Raw genomic sequence first — 23,772 nt, forward strand, 5'->3', positions numbered from 1 at the left:
ACATTATACCCTATATACTCACATTATACCCTATATATACATGTTATACCCTATATACACATATATTATACCCTATATACACATGTTATACCCTATATACACGTTATACCCTATAAACACACGTTATACCCTATATACACACATTATAGCTTAATTATTTGGCAAAGTCATTATTGCACACACGTGTCTATTTAAGATCCATTTTGTACTCCCTCAGATTGCTCTTTATAGTTAGCTTGCTACTTACATTATGCTGTCCCTCGTAAGTTGACCTTCCATATCTATTAGGTCCTGCAGGTTTCCTCCTCTCACGCGCTCCATAACAAGGAAAGCATGCAGCTGGGAGATAAATGAGAAAAGACTGAGACATGGGAGACACTAGGCACTAAACTGAGCACTATGTGCCCAGTAGTAGTAACCCATAGCAAAGATGTTTGCTTTTAAACAGGTGATCAGTAAATATTAGCTGCCGATTGGTTGCTAGGAGTTATTGCACCTTGACAAACGAAGTGCCTTTTATTACATTAAGAGTTAAACTGGACTCTATGGCAGCAAGAGAGGACTACTTTGTGTATTCAGTGCAGCACCTCTAAGGGTCAGGGCACACAGGCAGATTCGGGGAGATTAGTCGCCCGGCGACAAATCTCTTCTTCTTTGGGGCGACTAACTGCCTCCCCTGCCTTCCCACCGGCTGGCCCGAAGAAGAGGAGATTTGTCGCCGGGCGACTAATCTCCCTGAATCTGCCTGTGTGCTCTGACCCTAAGTGATCTAACACTTGTGTCTGAGACATAAATGAGGCCCCTCTCCTGGTGTCTCTAACTGGACTCTACTGACCTCCATCCTGCAACCAATTGAAAGGTACAGGTAGAAATCATTACATAGGCGTAAACTGGTTTGAATTTTAAGAGGAAACACAATGGTGCGATGCAGTAAAAAAAGTGGCATGCACTAAAAAAGGATATTATGGTGCCATTAAGATAAAAAGAGGAACATTTTGTAATGTAAGGCCACTAGCAAATCAAACTGATTTTCTATTGTACCTTTGTTTGGAATGCTGCATATCCACGACAAAGAAAGGGACAACCTTCAGATGTTCTGAGGGCACGTGCCTCTGCCAGGATCATGTTGACATGTGCTTGTTGGTCTTTCTTCTGCAAGACTTTAATTGCCACTTGCTCTCTGCAGTTGGTCAGTGATGCCAGCATAACCTAGGAAAGACAAAATTAATCTGTTTCAGTAAAGATACACCGATCAAATGATTGTCAAACATGAATTAATCACTAACAGTGAATCAAAAGGTATTTGTAAATGTAAGTGCTGAAACAAAGTATGTTCTGCTCCTTTCCTTGACTACTCACACCATGAAAACACTGCATTGGCAGGTAGCTCATCTGCAGCCAAGACTCCAGTTCCCACAATGCCTCGTTCTGTGATGAGCAGAAATAAGAAGAACAAAAGACAAGAGCAAGGCATTGTGTGGATTGGATTCCTAGGTGGAAGAAAGCTGATTTCTGATTGTCTCTGTAGACTGAGGAGGGAACAGACAGGGAAACTACTTTTTTAATCTCAATTTTCATAACTCTGGATGGAAGTGAAGAGGTGCTGTTGGGATAAATGCTGAATAGTTTCCTGTACCACATACTGTACCAACTCCCAGCTGTCAACTTTATAAATTACACTATTATTACCGGCTCAATCAGTTGGAGAGCAGTAGCTTGGGTGATTTCTTGAAAAACAATAATAACAAAGGCTACTGTGATATTAAAGTCTATAATTAGTATAGCTATTGGTGTTTATAGTTTATATATGGGAGTATATAGATGGGTCAGTAGAAGTGTGTGTATATAGGTACACTTGGGTGTGTTTGGAGGGGTGGAACTTGATGGAATTTGGTCTTTATCCAATCAAAATTAATTACATTATTTAACTTTAACCTAATACATTTGGTTTATATGGGAAGTCCATCTTATTTTTTAAGGTAATTTGCTCCAAAGCAGTGATACATACCAACTAACTATCAAACCTTTTCTAAATACTATACACCTCAAAATTCCAATTTCTTGGAAGCAATCACTCACCTTGCCGAAGGTTCCATTCCCCAGTTCCATGTGGAATTGATAGTTTTTGATTTTGTGGGGATTGGGCTTCTTTGCTGGAACGCAAGGTTGTTTCACTCCACTTCCTTCTTCTGGGGGGGAAAGGATAGAAATGAATAATTCATATTGATAACATACTGTGAAAGACAACACAATGACTGAATAAATGTGAAAAGTTGCTTTGTTACTTATCAGTCACTGTATATCAATGTATTTTGTTGTAAATGTATTGATTAGTTAATGAAGACCCTTATCTGACTGGCAAATAGCAAATATGACAAAAAGGTGTGCAAGACATTTCTTATGTTGCATTTGCTTTACATTAACCCACAAACGCAGGTGTCTTGGGCCTTTGGCCGCTTCTGCATTTGTGAGTGCACCTGTTAGTCCTCATCTAACAAGGACTTGTTCCCTGGAGAAATCTGCACTTTGCTCCTTGCGTTGGATTGAATCTGACCCAAAGAGCAGAGAGCAGCATCACAAGATGCAGATAAGCCCTATTCTTCCCATCTGTCATGGAGCAGGTGATAAGCAAAGGGCCCTGTTTTATCATGCACCCCCTGCATGCCAGTTCTGGGTCAGGTAAAGATAATAATGCTGATTCAATAGTAGGAGGAATAGGTAAATACCTATAATCTGAGAAGCCCTTTGAAATACCTCTGGCCAAAGGGTTGAAACAATAAGGTAGTGCCACCATATATGAAGATAGTCCCTCAATCAAGTTGGTGGAAAACTTGGAGCCTATGACATGTCTGTGAGTTGGGGTAAAACACCATTGATATACAGGCATGTGATCAGTTTTCCAGAAAGCTCCAAATTATGGAAAGCCAGTCTCCCAAAGACTCAATTGTAATCAAATAATTCACATTTTTAAAAATGACTTCCCTTTTCTCTTTAGTAATAAAACAGTACCTTGTACTTAATCCAAACAAAAATAAAATCCATGCTTTTTGGATGAGAAATAATTAATTGGGTTTATTAAGTGTTTAAATTATTTATAGGTAGACAGAAGGTATGGAGTTCCAAATTATGGAAAGACCCCTTATCTGGAAAACCGTAGGCCCCAAGGTTAACAGGTTCTCTACCTGTATTACGTTATATCCTGTTTATTTGACCCCAGCATTAGGGGAATTCATTCTGAATTGAGGACCACATTTTCCAGGTCTCTAGCAGAAAGGAAATTAATGTTTACCCCAAATCTCAAACTACAGTGACCGAAGGATAGGATTTCAGGAATATTTTCACATAATAATGTAACATGGGATCTGTCTGAACTACACCAAGAGGGCACTACTGAGTGAGTTTTGGCCTATATCTATCCAGTGACAAGTGATTTCTATTCATGTTATCATACATTGGGACGAAAATAAAGGGGGCTTCACCTTTGGGTTAAGTTTTAGTATGTTATAGAATGGCTAATTATAACAAACTTTTTAAATGGACTTCATTTTTTATTTTTTTCAGTTTTTGAATTATTTGCCTTGAATTATTTGCCTTCTTCTGTTACCAGCTTTCAAATGGGGGTCCCTGACCCCCATCTAAAAAACAAATGCTCTGTAAGGCTCCAAATGTATTTTTATTGATACTTTTTATTACTCATCTTTCTATTCAGGCCTCTCCTATTCATATTCCAGTTTCTTATTCAAATCAATGCATGGTTGCTAGGGTAATTTGTATCCTAGCAACCAGATAGCTACTGAATAAAAAGCTTAGGGGCAAATTCACTAAAGGACGAAGCGCCTAACACTAGCGTTAATTCGCTGATTCACTAAGGGACGCTGGCGTAAATTCACTAGTGTTAATTCACACCCATACGCCTGGCGAATTTGCGCAATGGACGTAACCACACAAATTCTGTATGCAAATTAAGCATCGCTAGCGTAACTTCGCTTTGCTTGGCGAATTAACACTAGCGCAACTTCGCAACCTTATGCTTCCCCTGAGCGCAACTTCGGATTTTAGTGAATTTGCGTAGCTCTGGCGAAAATACGCCTGGCGAAGTGCGGCGAAGCGGACGCTGGCGCAACTACGAACCTTAGTGAATTTGCTCCTAAATATCTCAAAAAACAAAAATAATAAACCACAAATAATAAAAAATGAAAGCCAATTGCAATTTGTCTCAGAATATCACTCTCTACATCATACTGAAAGTTAATTTAAGGCTGAACAACCCCTTTAACATTTTCTTACCCAGTACAGAAATGGCACAAAGGCACTTTATGTGGCTACAGTCTTCTTAGGACACTGGGAGTTCCAGATAAAACCACTGCAATGAGTTTATAAGGAGTCCCCAAATGAGTACTAAGCATTGGGTCTTGTAGCAAACAACAATTAAATAAATAACAAGCAAAGTAACTCACTTCAAGTGTTAATTAAAGGGGTTGCTCATCTTAAAATTAACTTTGAGTATAATGTAGAGAGTGATATTCTGATACAATTTGCAATTGGCTTTAATTTTTTATTATTTGTGACGTTTGATTTATTTAGCAGCTCTCCAGTTTGCAGTAAGTATCAGATTAGCTGTGGCTGTATTAGGAAACATCCCTTTTATAACATGCATAATTGTCCCAATACATATTCTACAATTCTTTATCTATTTCATTTAATTTGACCACGTGTTACAGGGCCAATACAACAGGGCCACTTACCGGTAGTTATTCTATAGACTTGACACAGGGCAATTCAAAACATATAACAGTAATATCCAAAACATAAAACAACATGATATATTTTGAATTGCCCAGTCTATAGAATAACTAAGTGGCCTGTTGTATTGGTATTGGTCCTATAAAAAGCTTATAAAATATTGGTCCTATAAAAAGCTTATACAATAACTAAGTGGCCCTGGAAGGGCTGTGTTAGGATGGAATGGCTGACAAGAGATATGCTGACAGCGGGAGAACACTGTCTTGTGGTAAGTTTAATATAATGCCTTTTTGTGAAAAAATAGCTTTTATACGGAGATTTTCTGTAATTCATTTGCATTAATAAATGCTTGAAGTGAGTTACTTTTCACGTTATTTATTTAATTAATAAACATCAGTTAACTTTATCCTAGGAAGAATTATAACTTTTCCCCAAATGGCATCCAAACTTGAGGCTAGGTATCTAGGCACACAGACATTTTAGATGGCAGCAATCCTGTTAAGGCCCTGAAAACCCTTATATAGCCTATTCTACAGTTTGGGAATTACTCCCTTTCACCCTAAGAAAAAATTCTGAATTGTTTTCGATCGAGTTAATACTGCAAAATGATTGTTACTTTCATTGTATAAATTATTTAAATCTTGTTTCCTTCAGGCTTGGAATTCACAATCAAAGCAAGCAGGCAGATGCTATTTTGTGGATACTGTTATTTGTATCACCCCAAAATCTTGTGCATGTACCTCAATGGGGGACCTGATGGCTATGTCTATACACAGGCTACACAATTATAGATTGTAAATGAGGAGTGCAGTGACATCTAGAAAGTGCTGAATGTAAAGTGAAAATAATCTACTGCCCCACCTATATGTCTGAAGTGGGAGAGGCATGATAGCTCCAATTTTTAAATACATTTATATCAGATAGAAATATTTTATTAAAAAAGAGAATGTGGGTTTTTCATGTTTAATTTGCAAAGGACTTTTATTATACAGCTTTTTATGTAACATTGCAGTTTACAATGGACAAATTACCAGGGGGCAATGAAACTTTTGCTAATGTTAATTAAAGAATAACTTCTATAATAACAATGTTCAGGCTGGTTCTCCTTACCTTCTGCTGGATCTGCCTTTCTCTTCCTGCTCTTCTTCTTCTCATGCTCTGTTCTGGAGTTATGTAAACTTTCATCCTCCTTGTTGGTCATCACCTTGATCCTTTTGGATGACTCTCCTCTCTCCTTTTTCTGCTTGAGTTGATGAGCTACAGATATATGAAGGTATTAGTGTATCAGTCATTCAGTTATGAGGGTGTTAGACATTGGTTCACAAACCCCCTAAGGGGAAGCAGAGCAGTGAGTTACAGTTTGAAGGCCAGTTAGGATGAAATCTAACCTATTTGCTCTCTTATGTTCTCCCCATATGTAATAAAATACACAATGTTTGCCCAAGTACAGTAATCAAGAGTACAAGATGTTTGCTTTCAGTCAGTAAATCCTACCTGCTGATTGGTTGCTGTAGGTGACGACCAGTAGCAAACTATGCACCTTTTTTTATACAGCCCCCCTAGTTACTAATGGAAGATCTTTTGGAAAGTCAGTTAGAATGATATTTAGATTGGCCACTTATTTGCTGTGCTCTTTTGTATATGATTTTTTTTCCTTAAAACACTGTAATTATCAAAAGAGTCTGTTGGCAAATGATGCAAGAAGGACTGGATCAGTGGGGTAGAATTAATTGACAGGCTAATCTGCCATAGATAAATCACTTAGGCTGGTTTTGAGCATAGGTAATAAATATCATCAGCCAGCAGCAAATAATCACATCTTTTATTTCATTTTCCAACTTGTTGGTGACTGATATCTACATGCTGATTGGCTGCTGTGGGCAACATCACAGGTGATATTTATCACTTACTCAAACCAGCCCCTAAATCCCCAAATTAACCAGAGTACAACAGGAAATGTTCTAACACCAAATCTCCTTTTGATTGAGTTTCTTTGGGTTACTAGACAAATAGGCAATCTCCATAAATGTCCTCCCAACTGTCCTTCGGGCTAAGACCAACTGACAAACTAAATGGGGAAAAGAAAATTTCTAGGCAGGAAGAGCTCTAGAATAAATTGAATCATTAAATTCATGATCAGAAAGCTCTTTCTTACCTTCTGATGGTTCTCTTGCTCTCTTCTTGCTATTCTTCTCCTTCTCTTGTTCTTCTTGGTGCAAGTTCTTATCCTCCATTTTCATTCTTATGACCTTGATGTTTTTAGGCGCCTGTTCTCTCTTCTCCTTCATCTTCCTTTTCCTCGTGAGCCCACGGGATGGAGTTTGTTTGGACCCACCCATAGATGATGGATGGATCCTTTAAACTTGGAAAAATTTTAAAAACGCTTCTCGCAGGGAGACGCACAGAAAACACTACTACACGCTGCAGCAGCTCTGAGTAGAGTGAAAGCTCAGTGTCCAACTGTCACTGAGCAACTGTCCCAACTGTCACCTGGCTGTGCACATGCTGCTGTGAATGACTACATAGCATAGTAGCAAAACTCCCTGAAACTCCCTGCACCTTTATTCTCATGTACAAATGTTTGCAATCTCTCATTCTTTTATAGTTTTACTGTTGACCTTATTGCCCTAAATGTATAAGCTGTTTCATTTTCATCTGACTAATATAGACAACTCCCAGCACCTTCTGTTTTAATGGACAAGGTTCTCTTGAGGTAATAGTGACTATACTATAGATTGCCAGCACTAAATTAGGTGTCCATGACATTTTGGGGACATATGGCACATGCAGTCACTTCAGGTAGAGCAGTGCATGGGTCCATGTCCCTCCTTTCTAGGAGGGTCTTTTTCTCATTGCATGCAGATAATATATGTAAGAGGGGCAAGCCGGGGAGGGTGATTTTCAGGTAAGAGGACAGAGGATTTCCCTGAGCTGAGGCAGGGATTGTGCCCCCCTGGACACAGCTGTTAGACAGGGTTAGGGCTACAAATTATTATCACACCAAACACAAGTAGTAAAGGGGACAGAGTTTATTTTGTCCTTTCTCCAGCTTGCATCCTCTGTGACCCTCATCTTTTAAGCTGGTCTATTGGCACCCCCTATAACCTCATTAAATCATCACCCATGTCTGAAAGAGTCAGTACTGGACACAGATCATCTTATGTAGGAAGGGGGAGGAGACACAATGAGCTGGCCCAGAGACCACATGGTGTGCTGCTACACACAGGGAAATAAATTATTTCCCCCCCCCCCACCATTCCTATAGTAGTTGCATCCCAGGAAGTTGTTTCTGCTGCCCACCTGTACTTCCTGTCTTTCTTTACCCCACCCATGTGTGACGACCCTCCCCTGCTGATAAGCAATGCTTTCTCCACATACATGGGGCTGAGACACAGAATAGCACTGTAGGAAATTGCCATGTCCTGTATAAGAGCACTAGGCCCTCTCAGTACACAGATAATTATCCTCCTCTATAAATGGCACATTTGAGAGCAATGCTGGTGGCCATTACTATACAGTGTCAGCACTTATACTGTACCTGTCAGCACTGCTACTGACTCAACTGACTCTCTGTGCTTGTCTGTATCAGCTCATCCTTCTCTCACAAGCAACTCATACAGCTGGACTATGGCTGCACCTGAGATAAGTGTCTCTAGCAACACCTCATAACATGCTCCTGATTTCTATCACAAGTGGCGCATAGCTATAAGTACATATACAGCACCTTTATAAACTTGAGAGCAACACCATGGGGGTGGGGTAGGTGCAGGGAGTTTGGCAGCTAAGGGGAGGTCTGAAGTGATGCTATTTGGATTTCTATAGAGGTTTTTACAACCATTTATCTTAATAGAAAGCAAGGAAAGGCAGTTGAGCCCATGCAGTTAAATCAATGAACTCGGTAGGGACAATTCTATTTAGTGATAACTAGTGACGAGCGAAAATTTTCTCAGAGTTTCGCTTCATGACGCTGATAGACTCCAATGGGTGAAAAAATAGTTGCACGACAAAAAAAATTTGACGCGCCACATCGAGCATCAAAAAAATTTGATGCTCAGAGACTTCAATGCATTTTGGTGAATTTTTGCCGTTTCGCAAATTTTGGGCGAATCGAAACGTGTCAGAGTTTCATGTTATAGCCGCTCTAGGAGCAAAACGTAGTTTAACTAGTCAGCAGCTATATGCTCCGACAAGGAAAGTAGTTGGGGTTAGCAGTGAACAAGACGCCAGACAGGGACACGAGTGGGTGAGATCCCGTGGGATCCCTAGTGCTGGGGAAAATCACCAAGACAGGTCGCACTACCCACTAAGAGGGACTGATGTGAAAGAGGGAATAATCTTAAACTGGGAGGGGTTTCCACTGTTTGAACTGAATATGCTTGAAGAATATACTACGGGACTACTATAATACAGCTAAACTGACTGTCTTGCTTGATAAAAAAAGTTTCTGTAAGTTGAAGCATGCTCTGGGCTGCTGTTAAAGGAGCACTAAAGTCGAACTAAAGTAAGCTAGAAATGTTGTACATTATGTTTTTTGCTTCTGTACCAGCCCAATGCAACCACATCCCTTTAGCAGTAAAGATCTGTGTCTCCAAAGATGCCCCAGTAGCTCCCCATCTTTTTTTCTGCTGATTCACTGCACATGCTCTCTGCTGCCGTCACTTATGAGTTTAGGGGCAGACTCAAAATATAAAGTACACATAGTAACATAGTAACATAGTGAGTAAGGTTGAAAAAAGACACATGTCCATCGAGTTCAACCCTTTTTTTTTTATTAACTATTAACTACCTATCTGCCAGTTGATTCAGAGGAAGGCAAAAAACCCATCTGAAGCCTCTCCAATTTGCCTTAGAGGGGGAACAATTCCTTCCTGACTCCAAAATGGCAATCGGACTAGTCCCTGGATCAACTTGTACTATGAGCTATTTCCCATAACCCTGTATTCCCTTACTTGCTAAAAAGCCTTCCAACCCCTTCTTAAAGCTATCTAATGTATCAGCCTGTACAACTGATTCAGGGAGAGAATTCCACATCTTCACAGCTCTCACTGTAAAAAACCCCTTCCGAATATTTAGGCGGAACCTCTTTTCTTCTAATCGGAATGGGTGACCTTGTGTCAGCTGGAAAGACCTACTGGTAAATAAAGCATTAGAGAGATTATTATATGATCCCCTTATATATCTATACATAGTCATCATATCACCCCTTAAGCGCCTCTTCTCCAGCGTGAACATCTCCAATTTGGCCAGTCTTTCCTCATAGCTAAGATTTTCAATACCTTTTACCAGCTTAGTTGCCCTTCTCTGTACCCTCTCTAATACAATAATGTCCTGTTAAAATGATGGAGACCAAAACTGTACGGCTTATTCTAGATGGGGCCTTACCAGTGCTCTATACAGTGGAAGAATGACCCCCTCCTCCCGTGACTCTATGCCCCTTTTAATACAGCTCAAGACCTTATTTGCCCTTGATGCTGCTGACTGGCATTGCTTGCTACAGCCAAGTTTATCATCTACAAGGACTCCAAGGTCCTTTTCCATAATGGATTTGCCTAGTGCAGTCCCATTAAGGGTATAAGTGGCTTGGATATTTTTACATCCCAGGTGCATGACTTTACATTTATCAACATTGAATCTCATTTGCCACTTAGCTGCCCAGATTGCCAGTTTGTCAAGATCCTGTTGCAAGGATGCCATATCCTGGATGGAATTAATTGGGCTGGATAGTTTTGTGTCATCTGCAAACACTGATACATTACTTACAACACCCTCCCCTAAGTCATTAATGAACAAGCTAAATAAAAGTGGACCCAATAATGAGCCCTGGGGGACCCCACTAAGAACCTTACTCCAAGTAGAGAATTTACCATTAACAACAACCCTCTGTACCCGATCCTGTAGCCAGTTTCCTATCCACATGCAAACAACTTCATTAAGCCCAACAGACCTTAGTTTAGAAAGCAGTCATTTGTGGCGCAAGGTATCAAACGCTTTGGCAAAATCCAAATAGATCACATCTACTGCCCCCCCACTATCCAGAATCTTACTTACCACATCATAAAATGCAATCAAATTCGTCTGACATGACCTATCCTTCATAAAGCCATGCTGATTGTTGCTCATAATGCCATTCATTAGGACAAAATTTTGAATGTGATTCCTTAACAAGCCTTCAAATAATTTGCCCACCACAGAATAAATTTGCGAATTTATTGCGAAAATTCGCAGACGACGGAAAAATTTTGACGCTGCTGACGGTTCCGACGTCTAATGATTTTAATGGGCATCCAATGTCAAAGGCGTCAATTTTGACACCAGTGCATTGTCGCCAGCAGCAAAATTTGCGTTTTGTCGTCCATTTCGCAAATTTCACTGGAAATTTGCAAAATGCGTGGCGAGGCAAAATTGGCAAAAGGGCTTTAATAAGACAGAAATACAGCGACGTTTCAGGCCGACAACAGCCTTTCCTCAACCAGAAACCAGTGCAATTAGCATCAGAATTTTATAATCTACCCTGTAGCATCATCTTATATTACAGACCAACCTCATTTTCTGCTTGAAAATATCCATTAAAGGGAACATTCATTTCTCTATTAATTGGTGGTGCATTCAAAACAGATATTGTTATGTAGGATACTGACCTCTCTATCTTTGCTTTTTTTTTTTTTTTTTTTTTTTTAAAGGAGAACTAAAAGCCTCCCTAAACTTTCTGGCATTGCCCCATTCCATTCCCCATTAGTAAATGAAAAAAAACCTTTAAAAAAAATCTGATCCTTAAAGTCAGAGAAGCACCCGGTCACCATTTTCCGTCGATTTATATTGTCTTCGGGTCTCAAATCTGACATGCAGAGGAGCGCAAATGAGCTCCTGGTCACCATCTTCCATCGCTTCATATTGTCTTTGGGTCTCTTCACCATCACAAAGCCTGCAGGAGTATGGGTAATTGGGCCAGGTCAGGAATCGGCTTCAACTGCTCATGCGCAAATCGTATTTGAGACCCCATGAAAATAGGAATCTATGGAAGATGGTGGCTGGTAGCTCCGTTACGCTTCTCTGCATTTAAGAATCATATTTTTTTAAAGAGTTTTTTTTTTACTAATACACATCATGGGGGGGAGAGGGAAGGGGGGCCAATGCCAGGAAGTTTAGTGGGGGCATTTGGGGGGTTTAGTTCTCCTTTAAACAGTAGAGGGTCAGTAAGAGCTGTGTTTATTTATCACTAGCAACGAATAACATTATTTAAATATGTGCCTTTGTGTAGGTGTATAAAGTAGTTGTAAAGGTATTAATCCTCCAGGATAATTCCTGCTGAAGAATGCCATACAACTCGGATGTCGAGCAGCAATATTTTTATCTGAGCTTGTGTGAAAATGCCATTGATTTTAGGACTTTGTTAAATGAACTGTGAGTTTTTATGTCAGTTCTTGCCGTTGATGCCATTTTAATTGTTTTATCAATATGATCATATAACTCATGCTTTTGCCGTTTTACATGTGGTCACTAGATGGCAAGCAAAGCCATTTAATGGCCATTTGTTTGTCAATACAGCCAAGGTATAAGGTTTCTATAAAAGCAATACTTAAGTTACTGATAGTGTTTGTCTGTTCACTGCATATATATATATATATGTGTGCAAGGGTGCAGAAAAATGTTAGGAACACAAATATCAAATAGTCCCCCTCACTGACCCAATAAAAAGTGGCTGTATATGGCATCATGCAGCTGCCCCACTGACATTTGCCGCAATCTGCAGATCTCTAGTTTAAGTCTGATACAGTACACAATAATGATATAGTACACTCTAATGATACAGTATAGTATTCCTAGTGGGTGGGAAATGCCATACAATTTACCATTTAATATATGGTAAATATGGTACGCAATATGTTGGCGCTATATAAATACATGTTAATAATAATAATAATAATATATACATAGTGCAGTGTCAGTTCAGTGACAACATTTTCATAACTGTAAGGGCTTTTTACTTCACAGCCTTTGAAGTCTTTTATAGACCGTTATCCTGATAAAGCGCATGAATGTACAAGATGCAACCATGTGATAAAAGGAAACCAAAGCAATACCTGTGGAAATGCTTAATAGTTCTAATGATGTGGTTTATCATATGTGCACATATAATATAGATTTTATTGTGATATAGAGTTAAAGCCAGTACAATAATATGTGATGGTTTGGTAAGTATGATGCTACATTTAGTACTGTACTTCTTGAGGTATGACCTCTGGAGAGGCTACCCTCCCAAACTGCACCACTGAGCTTCCTCAAAAACAGCCTTGTTTCCATACCTGTTCTCAAAAGGCACAGCAGGGTTGGTGGGCACCATCTCCTGCCACTTAATCTTCTTTTGAAAGAAAACACCAAAGCTTATTACAAGCAATTGAATCTAGGTTCAGTGTGGATTCAACTGCATATCCTAAGTGTTGGAGTTTGCCTTCAAGAGAAGATGCACCCGATAATGCCTGACAATCCCACTGTACTAATCTGCCTTTTAGGAACAGGTAGGGCAAATGGAGTTGTTTTGGGAATGCATGGTTCAGTCAGGTGGCCATTCCAAGGGTCGTAACTTAATTGCATGGCTTTCATTCTCCTTACACCTTTATGAAAAGTCAGGAATGGGCAAGGATTCTTTATTTTAAAGGCCACTTTACATACTAGACTAAAGGGCTTATTTACAACCTACAGCTTGAACTGTAGTTGCACAAAAATGGACACTTGTTGATGCCATTAATTAATGGTGTTCAACGATGCCCTATAGTTGCACTCGGCAGAAGTGCATTCACCCTGTCTCCTTTTCTGAATTACACGGCCCCCACCTTCAAGCTAGCAGTAATTCCAGGGTTCCCTCTGTGCACTGCATCAGAGGGAACCCTGGAATCATGTGCCGACGTTATAATAATGGTAAATACATCATTTATATGCACATCTACAATTGTGTTCATTTTGAGGAATCGTACATGTTTGCAGGGAAAGCATTGCTTTGTCACAGTGATGCTGGAAATGTGGATTTAAACATTTGCATTCACTGTGATTGTAAATGAGCCCTTCTTATCTTGCATGCTATCCATCACTGCACTGTGCTTATCAGTGTTAGGGCTCCTTTTAATTTAGTATCAGTCTTTCTTTGCTGATTTTCCATATAACAGAAAAAAAAGTGTGTAACGATACATGGATGTGAACTCAAATGGTTATGTGTCATGGGAAATATATTATAAAGAGAAAGGTTAAAATTAAATTATTAAGGTCTGCAGAGAAGAAAAGAAGCAGTTGCTGGGCACTGAAGTAGTGGCTGATCCTATTGGATTGACTGTTTTTGGTGAGTAGGTCTGTGCCAATAAAAAGGCATTTTTTTATTTGAGGGTAAACTTTTCTGACTAGGTCCCACTGAGTCCAGGATTCAGCTGAATAACAGCAAATTGTGGTAACTGCAGTAGAGTGCATTACAAGAAATAATGCTCCATTTGCTCAAGACATTGAGATTCCAAACTGGTTGACTTTTACAAGGTTGTGCTGATGATTACATTCAGGGCTTGGGGGCAAATTCAAAGTAAGATTCCTCTACTGCCAAATATGTAGAATATATAAAGCCAAAGTGGCACTGCAGTTGTAAAAATCAAGGATCTCCATCTTAAGTAGGTAATAAACACCCAGCAGGCACTTAGATTCTGCTTCTGGGTAAGTCTGTACATCTGGGCTGGCACTGCAACCCTATGACAAAAATACCACTATTCTGTGTATTTCTGTGTAAATTGTAATTTTTAACTGCAATATTGCAGTGAACCCAACAGAGGTCGCTGTACACGTTTTGTATATAATATGGCCGTAAGGTGACTGCATAAAGTGTACTACTTTTGAAGGATACTGCAATAAACCTGCCATCTCCTTCTTGGTTTTTTGATATATAAACTATAGTTATATTTATAAAGCAAACACACAATTTTTACCAGTGCAGGGCAACAATAAATTATATTAAAATTTCTTTAAAACTGTTCCTTTAAGCTTAATAATGCTGGAGCAGCTTTCTTTGCTCAGTCTACATTTTTATTGTAGTTTTTTACTGGTAGTGAAGGCAGCAAGACATTGGTGCATTGGTCTTTTTAAAGTGTGGTTATTTCCACCCTTGCCTTAGGTTTGTTATCAAAATACTGTGGCCCGTTAAGGAGAACCACATGGATCAAAACATCTCAATTCTCAGCTGTTTCCCATTCTAGCAAATAGGATGCAGCTACCCTATGCTACTCTGCACTGCCATTAGCACTGTAACTCATGAATGCCCACTTCTTCACTTTTCTAGTGATGCTTATTAAGTGCCACTGCTATTTGCTACCGAACAGCCATTTTGTATTCATGTATGTATACATACCTACAAGTATACATCTTTTGTCAACATTGCATTACAGATTAAGTTTTTCAACCAGAATACTCAGTATAAAATACCATTAAACAAGGAAAGGTTTTGCAACATCTCCATAAGGCTAATGGGGTGCTTTGCCATCCATTAACAAATACCTTATTAAAACTAAACTAGTGTAACCACCACTTGACTTTGCTGAAGACCCAGTGTTGCAGTTTGCACTTTGGGCAGCCGTTAGTAATGCTAAACATTTAACTTAATGCTCTGAAGTCCATGGGAAGCGAGAAGCCCTGTATCAGAGTTGAAAGTCAGATTATCATAGCGAAGCGATGACAGCTTTACTGCAACCGTCACATTCACTGGCAAATAATATGTCAGGATGAAGAGGTCCCACATGTTACCGTAGCTTTGTGAGTTTACCCCCTGCTACCTTTTCATAATAGGGTGACTTTATAATGAAGACAATTTGTGTTCTTTCAAAAATAGCCTCTTTTGCCAGGGTTCACATTGATTACTAAAAAACCTCTAAAGTGAGTGGGCCAAGCGTCAAACAGATAAAAAAGATTACTTTGCCTGTAGTTATCTTATGCAATAAAAAAACAATGGTGAATATATACAACTCAAGGTTCATGATGTGTCCATTGCTAGCTGTGTTTTGTACTGTATTTAAGGCACAAAGTGAACATTATTTGGCTAATAATGTGTTTTGCTAATTTGTTCCTATATTTAGGATCTTCAGTCATAGTTGCCTATCTTTATCCCTTGGTTTATAAAGTATACTAGTTTCTTCACAAACACTTATATGAGTATGGGTCTATTATATTGAATTCTGAGACCTGATGCTGGCTGGGGTCATGTTGTCTTTACATAATTTATAGCAACATCTCATAAAACTACCACAAACATTAATCATGAATTATAATTTAACCTATATGAGATATTCAGTTTTAATATTTGCAATGTGGGGCGGCTAAAAGCTGAGTTTTGACTTGCAGCTGTACCTCTGATATCTGTTGAGATGGCCATATGACAAGAGAGGCAATTCTGTCTTTCAGCAGTGGAATCTTCCCTGTCCTGCACAAATAACCTATCATTTGAAATAATTCCTTGAAAAGTCCTCTTGGAGAAACTAATGGGTTGCTCCATAGCAATGATGAAGTGCAAAAAGCAAAACAAAGATATAAGTACATGCATATATATATATAAACTGCATGTTTACATACAACTTAAACCATTTTATTCACCATGTTAAACCAATCAAAAAGGAATAAAGGTATTCATTGTACAGACATTTAATTGTACTTTAGGCATCACTTTATTGGGGGTTTGATATCATTACTATTGGGGTTATGTTGTAAAAGTGCACAGATTGCTATTATCCTAATTATCTTTAACAACCAATGAGCCAGAAACATTTACTGGTCACCTTTAACTTTTTATTGGTTGCTATGGGATACTTCAGTTGGGTACGTTTTGTTCCTTTTTAAAACACATGGGGATATCACTTTTTTGTTGTGTTATTTGTTGTATTCTATATTGTAGAGCAGTGAAATTGAAAGTACTCTCATTTTACAAACCTGCAGTTGCAATGGGAACTAAAAAAAATGGGTACCCCTGCAGTGGGTCACAATGATACACCTGAATACAATAGGAAATGGAAATCAAAAGCTGCACAATTTTTTTTTTTATTATTGAAACAAAGTGAATTTGGGTCACTAAGAAAAAACGATTAAGCAGCACTGCTACAGAATTAGGCTTACCCTGGAATTTCTCAGTATCTTCCTTCTAAACATAGCGTGGGAAAAAGAAAGAACATCCTGCACTGGAAAGCCTGGTAAGCTGTCAGTAACTAGAGCCCAAGATACAGTGAACTCTAAAGGAGTATATTGCAGAATATTTCAACATTTTCTTAAATTGAATTGATTACATTATGAAACATCATTTTGACTCTAGCCTTATACCCACCAGTATAACATAATGTAAATGTGTAACAGTAGCTGCCAAGTTATACAGGGAGGTGTGTGTGTGTGTATATACAAACAAGCATTTGTCAAAGCAAAAGGTAACCCTCTTCACAATATTCTTTTCAATAATTTAATGGATCACTGTATTTATTTTAATTTTAAATGACTGATGGCTTCAGTTAGGAAATGGGTTTATGTATGGTGAGAAGGAATGTGTAGATCTGATTTACATCTGATGTGGCAGTGGAGCCACTTACTCTCTTTAAGGGCCAGGGCACTCGCTGCTATTTCGGGAGATTAGTTGCCCACCGACAAATCGCTTCTTCTTCTTCGAGTGACTAATCTCCCCGAATTGCCTTCCCGCCGGCTAGAATGTAAATCGCCAGCAGGTATTGTCTATGGCAGTGAATTTTTTTGGCATTTTGTAGCCACCGCAAGTGGCTCTTACTAGTACCTCTGTGTGTCTTCACTTAGGTTTAGACACATGGGTTAGAATTGTTAATTATCCGAGTAAAAATGAAAGGGGATGTAAAGGCATAAAAATAAAATCCAATTTTTACTTTCTTTAATGAAAAAAAATCTATCTCCAATATACTTTAATTTAAAATGATGTACAGTTTTTATAAGAAACCTAACTGTATGCAGTGAAATTCCCCTTTCATTTTACTTGCTCTGACTGCTGCAGATAGAAAACTTCACACAGCCCCTTACTGCTCTACAGGGAAACAATCATAATTTCAAACTGCAGCAGGGATGGACTTCCCAAAACTCGAGCAGCATTGTTTGTTTTCCTGTAGAGCAGCCAGTGACCATGTAGAGATTTGTATCCGCAGACCCAGTGCAGTCTACATATTCTGATTATTATTATCAATCTTGCTGTATCGGCTTCTATGGAAGATATTTTCTGACTTGTGCTGTTTTGATAATTTATAACAATTCCTAAGCTCCCCAACTGAAGCCCAGACCACACTGAGCATGTGCATGGTCTTGGTCTTGCAAAAATGATTAACAAAGTTACAAGATGGTGCCCCCTGCGGCCAACTTTTAAAACATAAATCATTTGTTTAATTAGGCTTGTGGTGCAGTAAGTTCATGTTTAATATACAAAATTCCAGCATGTGCATTCTGTCTGATTTTTTTAGTCTGAGTTAGCAGTAGCCTGGAAGGGGTCACAAAGTTGCTGCTAAACTGCAAATGGCAATGACACTGCTACAGGGGGCAGATGATTTTGTCTCTACATAAATGGAAAAGATCTGTGTCTTTTATTAGAATTATTTGCTTAAAATGGACTGTATGGGAGATGGCCTTCCTATAATTCAGAACATATAAGAGGTTTTCAGGTAAGGGATTCCATACCAGTATTGATAAATATTTTATATTCCATAAACAAAACAAATTAATTCTATTGTTATTTAACAGTGCAATAATGAGGAATTTCTGGGCCGCACTGCAAAATTATTTTAGGGCCCCCTAAACTTTGGGAATAATACATAAACATAAATTAAAACTGTTTTGCTATCAGTGCCCCAATGAACCCCCTATACCTCCAAGGCCCCTAAGCAGCAAAGTCATACACTACAATGTTGGAAAGTTGTTTTGAATGTAAAGAAGATATAGAAGGTTTATCACATTCTAACCAACTTGCTTTTTATTACTGCCATGTTGACATTTGCTGGTATTTAATACACAGCCCACATTCTTTTCTCTGGGTATAAATATTGTTTTACAGGCTGCGTGGGTTCAGTCTAGCAGGTGTTACCCTTTCAGCAGGTAGATTAGATAAAGAAGTTATATCCTGTTTTTTGCCTAGAGAATCAGAACTTGCAAATGGCTGGTTATTATAAAAAATATTTAGAGCCAGTTGATGGGAGTTAAATTAAGCATCTATTGAGAAAAAGTGTCTCAGATACAAATTGGTACTGATCATTCACGAGGCATAGCTGTAGTCAAGCTGTGAATTACAAGCTGTAAAAGAGAGTAGTCAGTACTATATCATACCTCAATGTACCTAATGAGTAAAAGAGCATCTGCAAACATAATCACTACTAAGGAGGATGCCAATCCCATGGTCGGGGCTCACATTTTCTATGTCCCCCTACACAACCGCAGGGTCTGCTTTCTCCATAGTTACACCACTGAGGGCACATTACTTGTTTGCTGATCTCTATGGTCAGAGTTATTGTTACTGACAAACGCAGGTATAGTGTTACAGGTAGGCCACAGAATACTGAAATGATGATCTACAGTTTCATGGAATTAATATGTACAATAGCTCTTTCTGCCTTATAAACTCCAAATACTGGAGTCACACTCCTGCTGATGGGACACTAAAAATACATTAGTCAATGGGCATTTTAAGTTTTTTTAAGAAAAATTGTATAAAATCCTAGTAAAATTTAAAATCTGGGAAATGTGTTATGAATAATGTATAGGTGGGACCAAAAATAACATAAAACCATGTAATTTAGGGAAAACTTGAAATTGGTGGATGTAAAATTGAGGTCTTGCTGTACACACAAAAACCTAGCAAGGTAATCACAGCAGGGTAAATAACATGGCATCATTTTTGTTATCTAGGTTTGTGCCATATTGCTCAATTGATGTATGGAGCGGAAATGTATCCAAAACTCAAGATGGTATGTAATTGTCATTCATGTAATCTGATTCTACAAAATTCAATGTGTATTTGTCATTAGAATAAAGAACATTGTATGTGGGTTTCGCCTTGGATTAGTGCCTTTTACAATTTTTAGCAACAGAGGATCTGCCAATATATATACAAAATTGTCATCCAGATGAATTGCAGTAATGCTGGTTAGTCACTTGGACAGATTCATTTCCTACTTTTTATAACAGTAACGATATAACTTACTTTAAGAACATGCTATGTTGGTTTGAAAACCGTTTTTGTGTCATTTTCAGGATATACATTCATGGGATCAGTGATTATTCAGGAAGTGATTCAAGATTTAGTGCCAAGGGGCACGAAACAAGCAAAATCTGTTATTCTGGCTGGATCTAGGTGCGTTCTTCAGTTTCTGGGCATATAAACACAGAGTAACAAAAATATTACATCATGTACTCTTACAGTCACTCTTATAAATACCGCCTACATGCATATGCTTTCATTTCATAAATGTAGAATTTTATTTACCAAGTACAAAAATGTTGGATCTTGGTGAAAAGGGCAATTGCATCATTCCCTTGCATGTTCCTTATTCATCATGAGTAAATTGAATTAAATGATTAATATAGTACAAGTGCTATACTATATATATATATATATATATATATATATATATATATATATATATATATATATATATATATATATATATATATATATATAATGTTCAAAGTGGACCAGCAGACCAAATCTTCAATCAAAAAAGGTTTATTTCAACATCACTCAAGTGTCCAACGTTTCGGCCCACATTAGGGCCTTTATCTATATCTATATATATTTATATATATATATATATATATATATATATATAGTATAGCACTTGCACTATATATAGTATAGCACTTGTACTATATTAATTTGTGGAGTAACGTCCAATCGCCAGAGCGAAAATTTGTCTGGCGACAGAGTGCAAATGACCGCTAGTGTCTGCCTCTTTCGCTAGCGAAGTTACACCTGCACCCGTTAGTAATTCTGCACCAGCGTTACTCACTTTGCCCTTTAGTAAACCTGCCCCATTGTGTTCCAGTGTACTCTCAAATTATGACCCTTGTTTTATATATATTTATATACATACTTGTTTTGGTTGATGCCTCTGAGTAATGGTTACACCCAATCTTGTTCTTCATCAGTAATTACTCTTCTTCTGTCAGTATGCTAGTATTTTTGCATAGCTTAGATTTCACTCTGGGTCTGTATGTAAAACCTAGCTGTATATCAAAAGTATGGTGGGACTCAAGCAGGCTCAAGCCTCAATACGGCTACTAGTAGTTCCACAACATACTGGGTCCCTGCAAACCAGTTCTGCTGCCCTGTCTGACAAATACCAAATAAAGAAAAAACATCTGAATCTGTTCAGGTTCGAGGCCTGGTTGATTCTGGTTGGTTCCTTGACTTGAGACATGCAAAGCGATCGTGCTGCCTGGATATATCGAAGTGTGCACTGACTGAGGCTATAAACAAAGGTCTTAAGTGAGTGTCATGTTAGAAAACTCTCACAGATGCTTCCTTTCATTCAGCTAATTATATTTTCCATATAAAAAGCTTACACTGGTAAAGTTAAAAATTACATGCTTGAATTTAACAGTATATCTTTTTTTTATCCCTCTGCCAGGATCTGCTTTATGGATTTACTTATGCTTAATGGATTTACTTAAAGGGATTCTGTCATGATTTTTATTATGCAGATTTTATTTCCAAACTACACTGTATACACTGCAAATAATTCACTCTACAATATAAAATGTCATTCCTGAAACAAGTAAATTTTTTTTAGTTGTAATATTGGTGTGTAGGCCGCCATCTCAGGTCATTTTGCCTGGTCATGTGCTTTCAGAAAGAGCCACTTTAGTATGGAACTGCTTTCTGGCAGGCTGTTGTTTCTCTTACTCAATGTAACTGAATATGTCGCAGTGGGACCTGGATTTTTAATATTGACTGCTGTTCTTATATCTACCAGACAGCTGTTATCTTTTGTTAGGGAGCTGCTATCTGGTTACCTTCCCATTGTTGTGTTGTTAGGGGGATATATCACGTCAACTTGCAGTACAGCAGTAAAGAGTGACTGAAGTTTATCAGAGCACCAGTCACATGACGGTGGGTAGCTGGGAAACTGAAAATCTGCTTCTCTCAGTCTGCAAAAATACACAGGCTGAGAGCAGCTGGAGCCTTCAGCCTGTGTGCTCATAGCCTAACACAGTGATCTCCAACCATGAACAACATGTTGCTCACCAATCCCTTGGATGTTGCTCCCAGTGGAATCAAAGCAGGTGCTTATCTTTGAATTCCAGGCTTGAAGGCAAGTTTTAGTTGCATAAAAACCAGTAGGCTGCCAGTTCACATAGGACAACTACAGCCTGTATTTTGCACCCCTGGGAACTTTTTGCATGATTATGTTTACATTTAAATGGGGCTCACCGTAAAAAAGGTTGGGGACCCCTGGCCTAAAATATACAGGAAAAACATGGAGATTTGTGGGACAATTACATTAATATGGGATTAGTTAATGAATCTGAAGTATTCAAAATCAAGTGGGGCTAGATTATGACACTTATCATGGTAATGAAGGCAAATAATGTTGAAAAGATGTTGTATAAATGAAAGACTCCTTGTGCAGGACCCTTTAAACCTGTTTTTATTAGTCTTGATAATATGCAAACAGGCCCGTCACTGTCTGTGCTACATATAATTTGTGTACAAGTATATATAAAAATGAATAATGGTGGCCAAAAATACTAAAATAGCACTATTCAATTTTCCATTAAAATGACTCATGAGCTGAAGGATCATGATTTTAATCTCATTTCTACATTTCTTTTTAGCCTTTGCAAGTTGCATTCACATCCCTAGCTCTGCAGTCACATTCTGTAGGCTTCATTAGGCTGTAAGCTGTAAAAACATTTGCACTTTGCTCCGTGCCCTGTACATAATAATAATCATAATCATAATAATAACAATAATATAATTTTCAAACACTGGCAGCTAAGGAATTCATAAGGAGTTGTCAGGACTATACTGCACTTCATAGTCTTTAAGATGGTAAAACAAAACCTTGCTAAATCCTAATTACAATTTAAATAAATGGCATAAAGCAAAAGGCAGTTCTATACTGGTTCTAGAAAGGTAATGAAATCTCATAGATTCATGGATTAATAACATTAATCTCTCTCTTGTCGGACCTTCTGTTTCTGTAGCTCCAATATTTGTAGTGCAATGGCTGTATGATCAGGAGCAGCTAAGAATAGAGAACATCCAGACAGAATTCCAGTCCATGACGGAAAATCAGTGGAACAGCATTCCGAACATTAGGAAATCTCTCAGTGAAGTTCCGTAAGTGATAAGCCTATTTTTACTTCAAAGACTTAAGTCCCATATCTCTGGCCTTCAGCCAATGTCCTAACTTTTTGACTGCTTTGTGCTTTAACAGAACCGCCCGAAAAAGAAAAATGGCCAGATTGGTTATAACGAAAACATATGATATTTTTTTAGGACTTTGCCCATTCAAACCTAAACTGGTGAAACACTGTTTATGCTTCCCTTCATCTACAATAGAGTGCCAAGAACTTTAAGCTGATAATGTATCATTGGCCCCAGAGGCATAGTACATTAGCACACATAGGAATAGTTACTCATGGGGAAGGAACCCAAATAAAGAGAGACTGTCTGGACATCTACAAGGAGCATATAAAGATCAATTGTAGAACTTGCACCCTTACCCTTCAGTCGGTTTTACCTTTCTAGCTATGATTGGATTTTCATTTTTCGGTACTACTGCGGCCTAATGTTTGGGTCTTAAAAACAGATCAGTTTCCCAATCATATTGCACTTATTTAATAATGTTTATGTAAGAACCTAGGATACCTGTTTAACATTTATGCAACAATTACTATGTTTTAACACCTTCATGGTGATAATATAGAGAAGTGATTTAAAATAAAGTTCCAAAAATTTTTTTAAAGCGGTTACTCCAGAACAAATACAGTATACAAGACCAGCCCCTATGTGGACTTGCA

The 23,772-nt window shown here is 38.3% G+C and overlaps 1 protein-coding gene across 1 annotated transcript; it reads right to left on the minus strand.

The window, feature by feature from the left end:
- Nucleotides 1-218: 218 nt before the first annotated feature.
- Nucleotides 219-2,184, minus strand: LOC121399207 (putative protein kinase C delta type homolog). Its single transcript, XM_041579291.1, has 3 exons — nucleotides 2,080-2,184; nucleotides 1,042-1,209; nucleotides 219-339 (listed from the first exon to the last, which is right to left on the minus strand). The coding sequence occupies exons 1-3, from the start codon at nucleotides 2,107-2,109 to the stop codon at nucleotides 244-246; spliced, it is 294 nt and encodes a 97-aa protein (XP_041435225.1). The 5' UTR covers nucleotides 2,110-2,184; the 3' UTR covers nucleotides 219-243.
- Nucleotides 2,185-23,772: the final 21,588 nt, after the last annotated feature.

Source organism: Xenopus laevis, chromosome 9_10S (genome assembly GCF_017654675.1).
Source record: "Xenopus laevis strain J_2021 chromosome 9_10S, Xenopus_laevis_v10.1, whole genome shotgun sequence".
In the NCBI taxonomy this organism is placed as follows: Eukaryota; Metazoa; Chordata; class Amphibia; order Anura; family Pipidae; genus Xenopus; species Xenopus laevis.

Coding starts and splice junctions, on each gene's coding strand:
- LOC121399207 (XM_041579291.1), bottom strand. CDS start 2,109: ATGGAACTGGGGAATGGAACCTTCGGCAAG. Junction 1,210..2,079: donor GGAATGGAACCTTCGGCAAG/GTGAGTGATTGC, acceptor TGTCTTTCCTAG/GTTATGCTGGCATCACTGAC. Junction 340..1,041: donor ATGCAGCATTCCAAACAAAG/GTACAATAGAAA, acceptor TTTATCTCCCAG/CTGCATGCTTTCCTTGTTAT.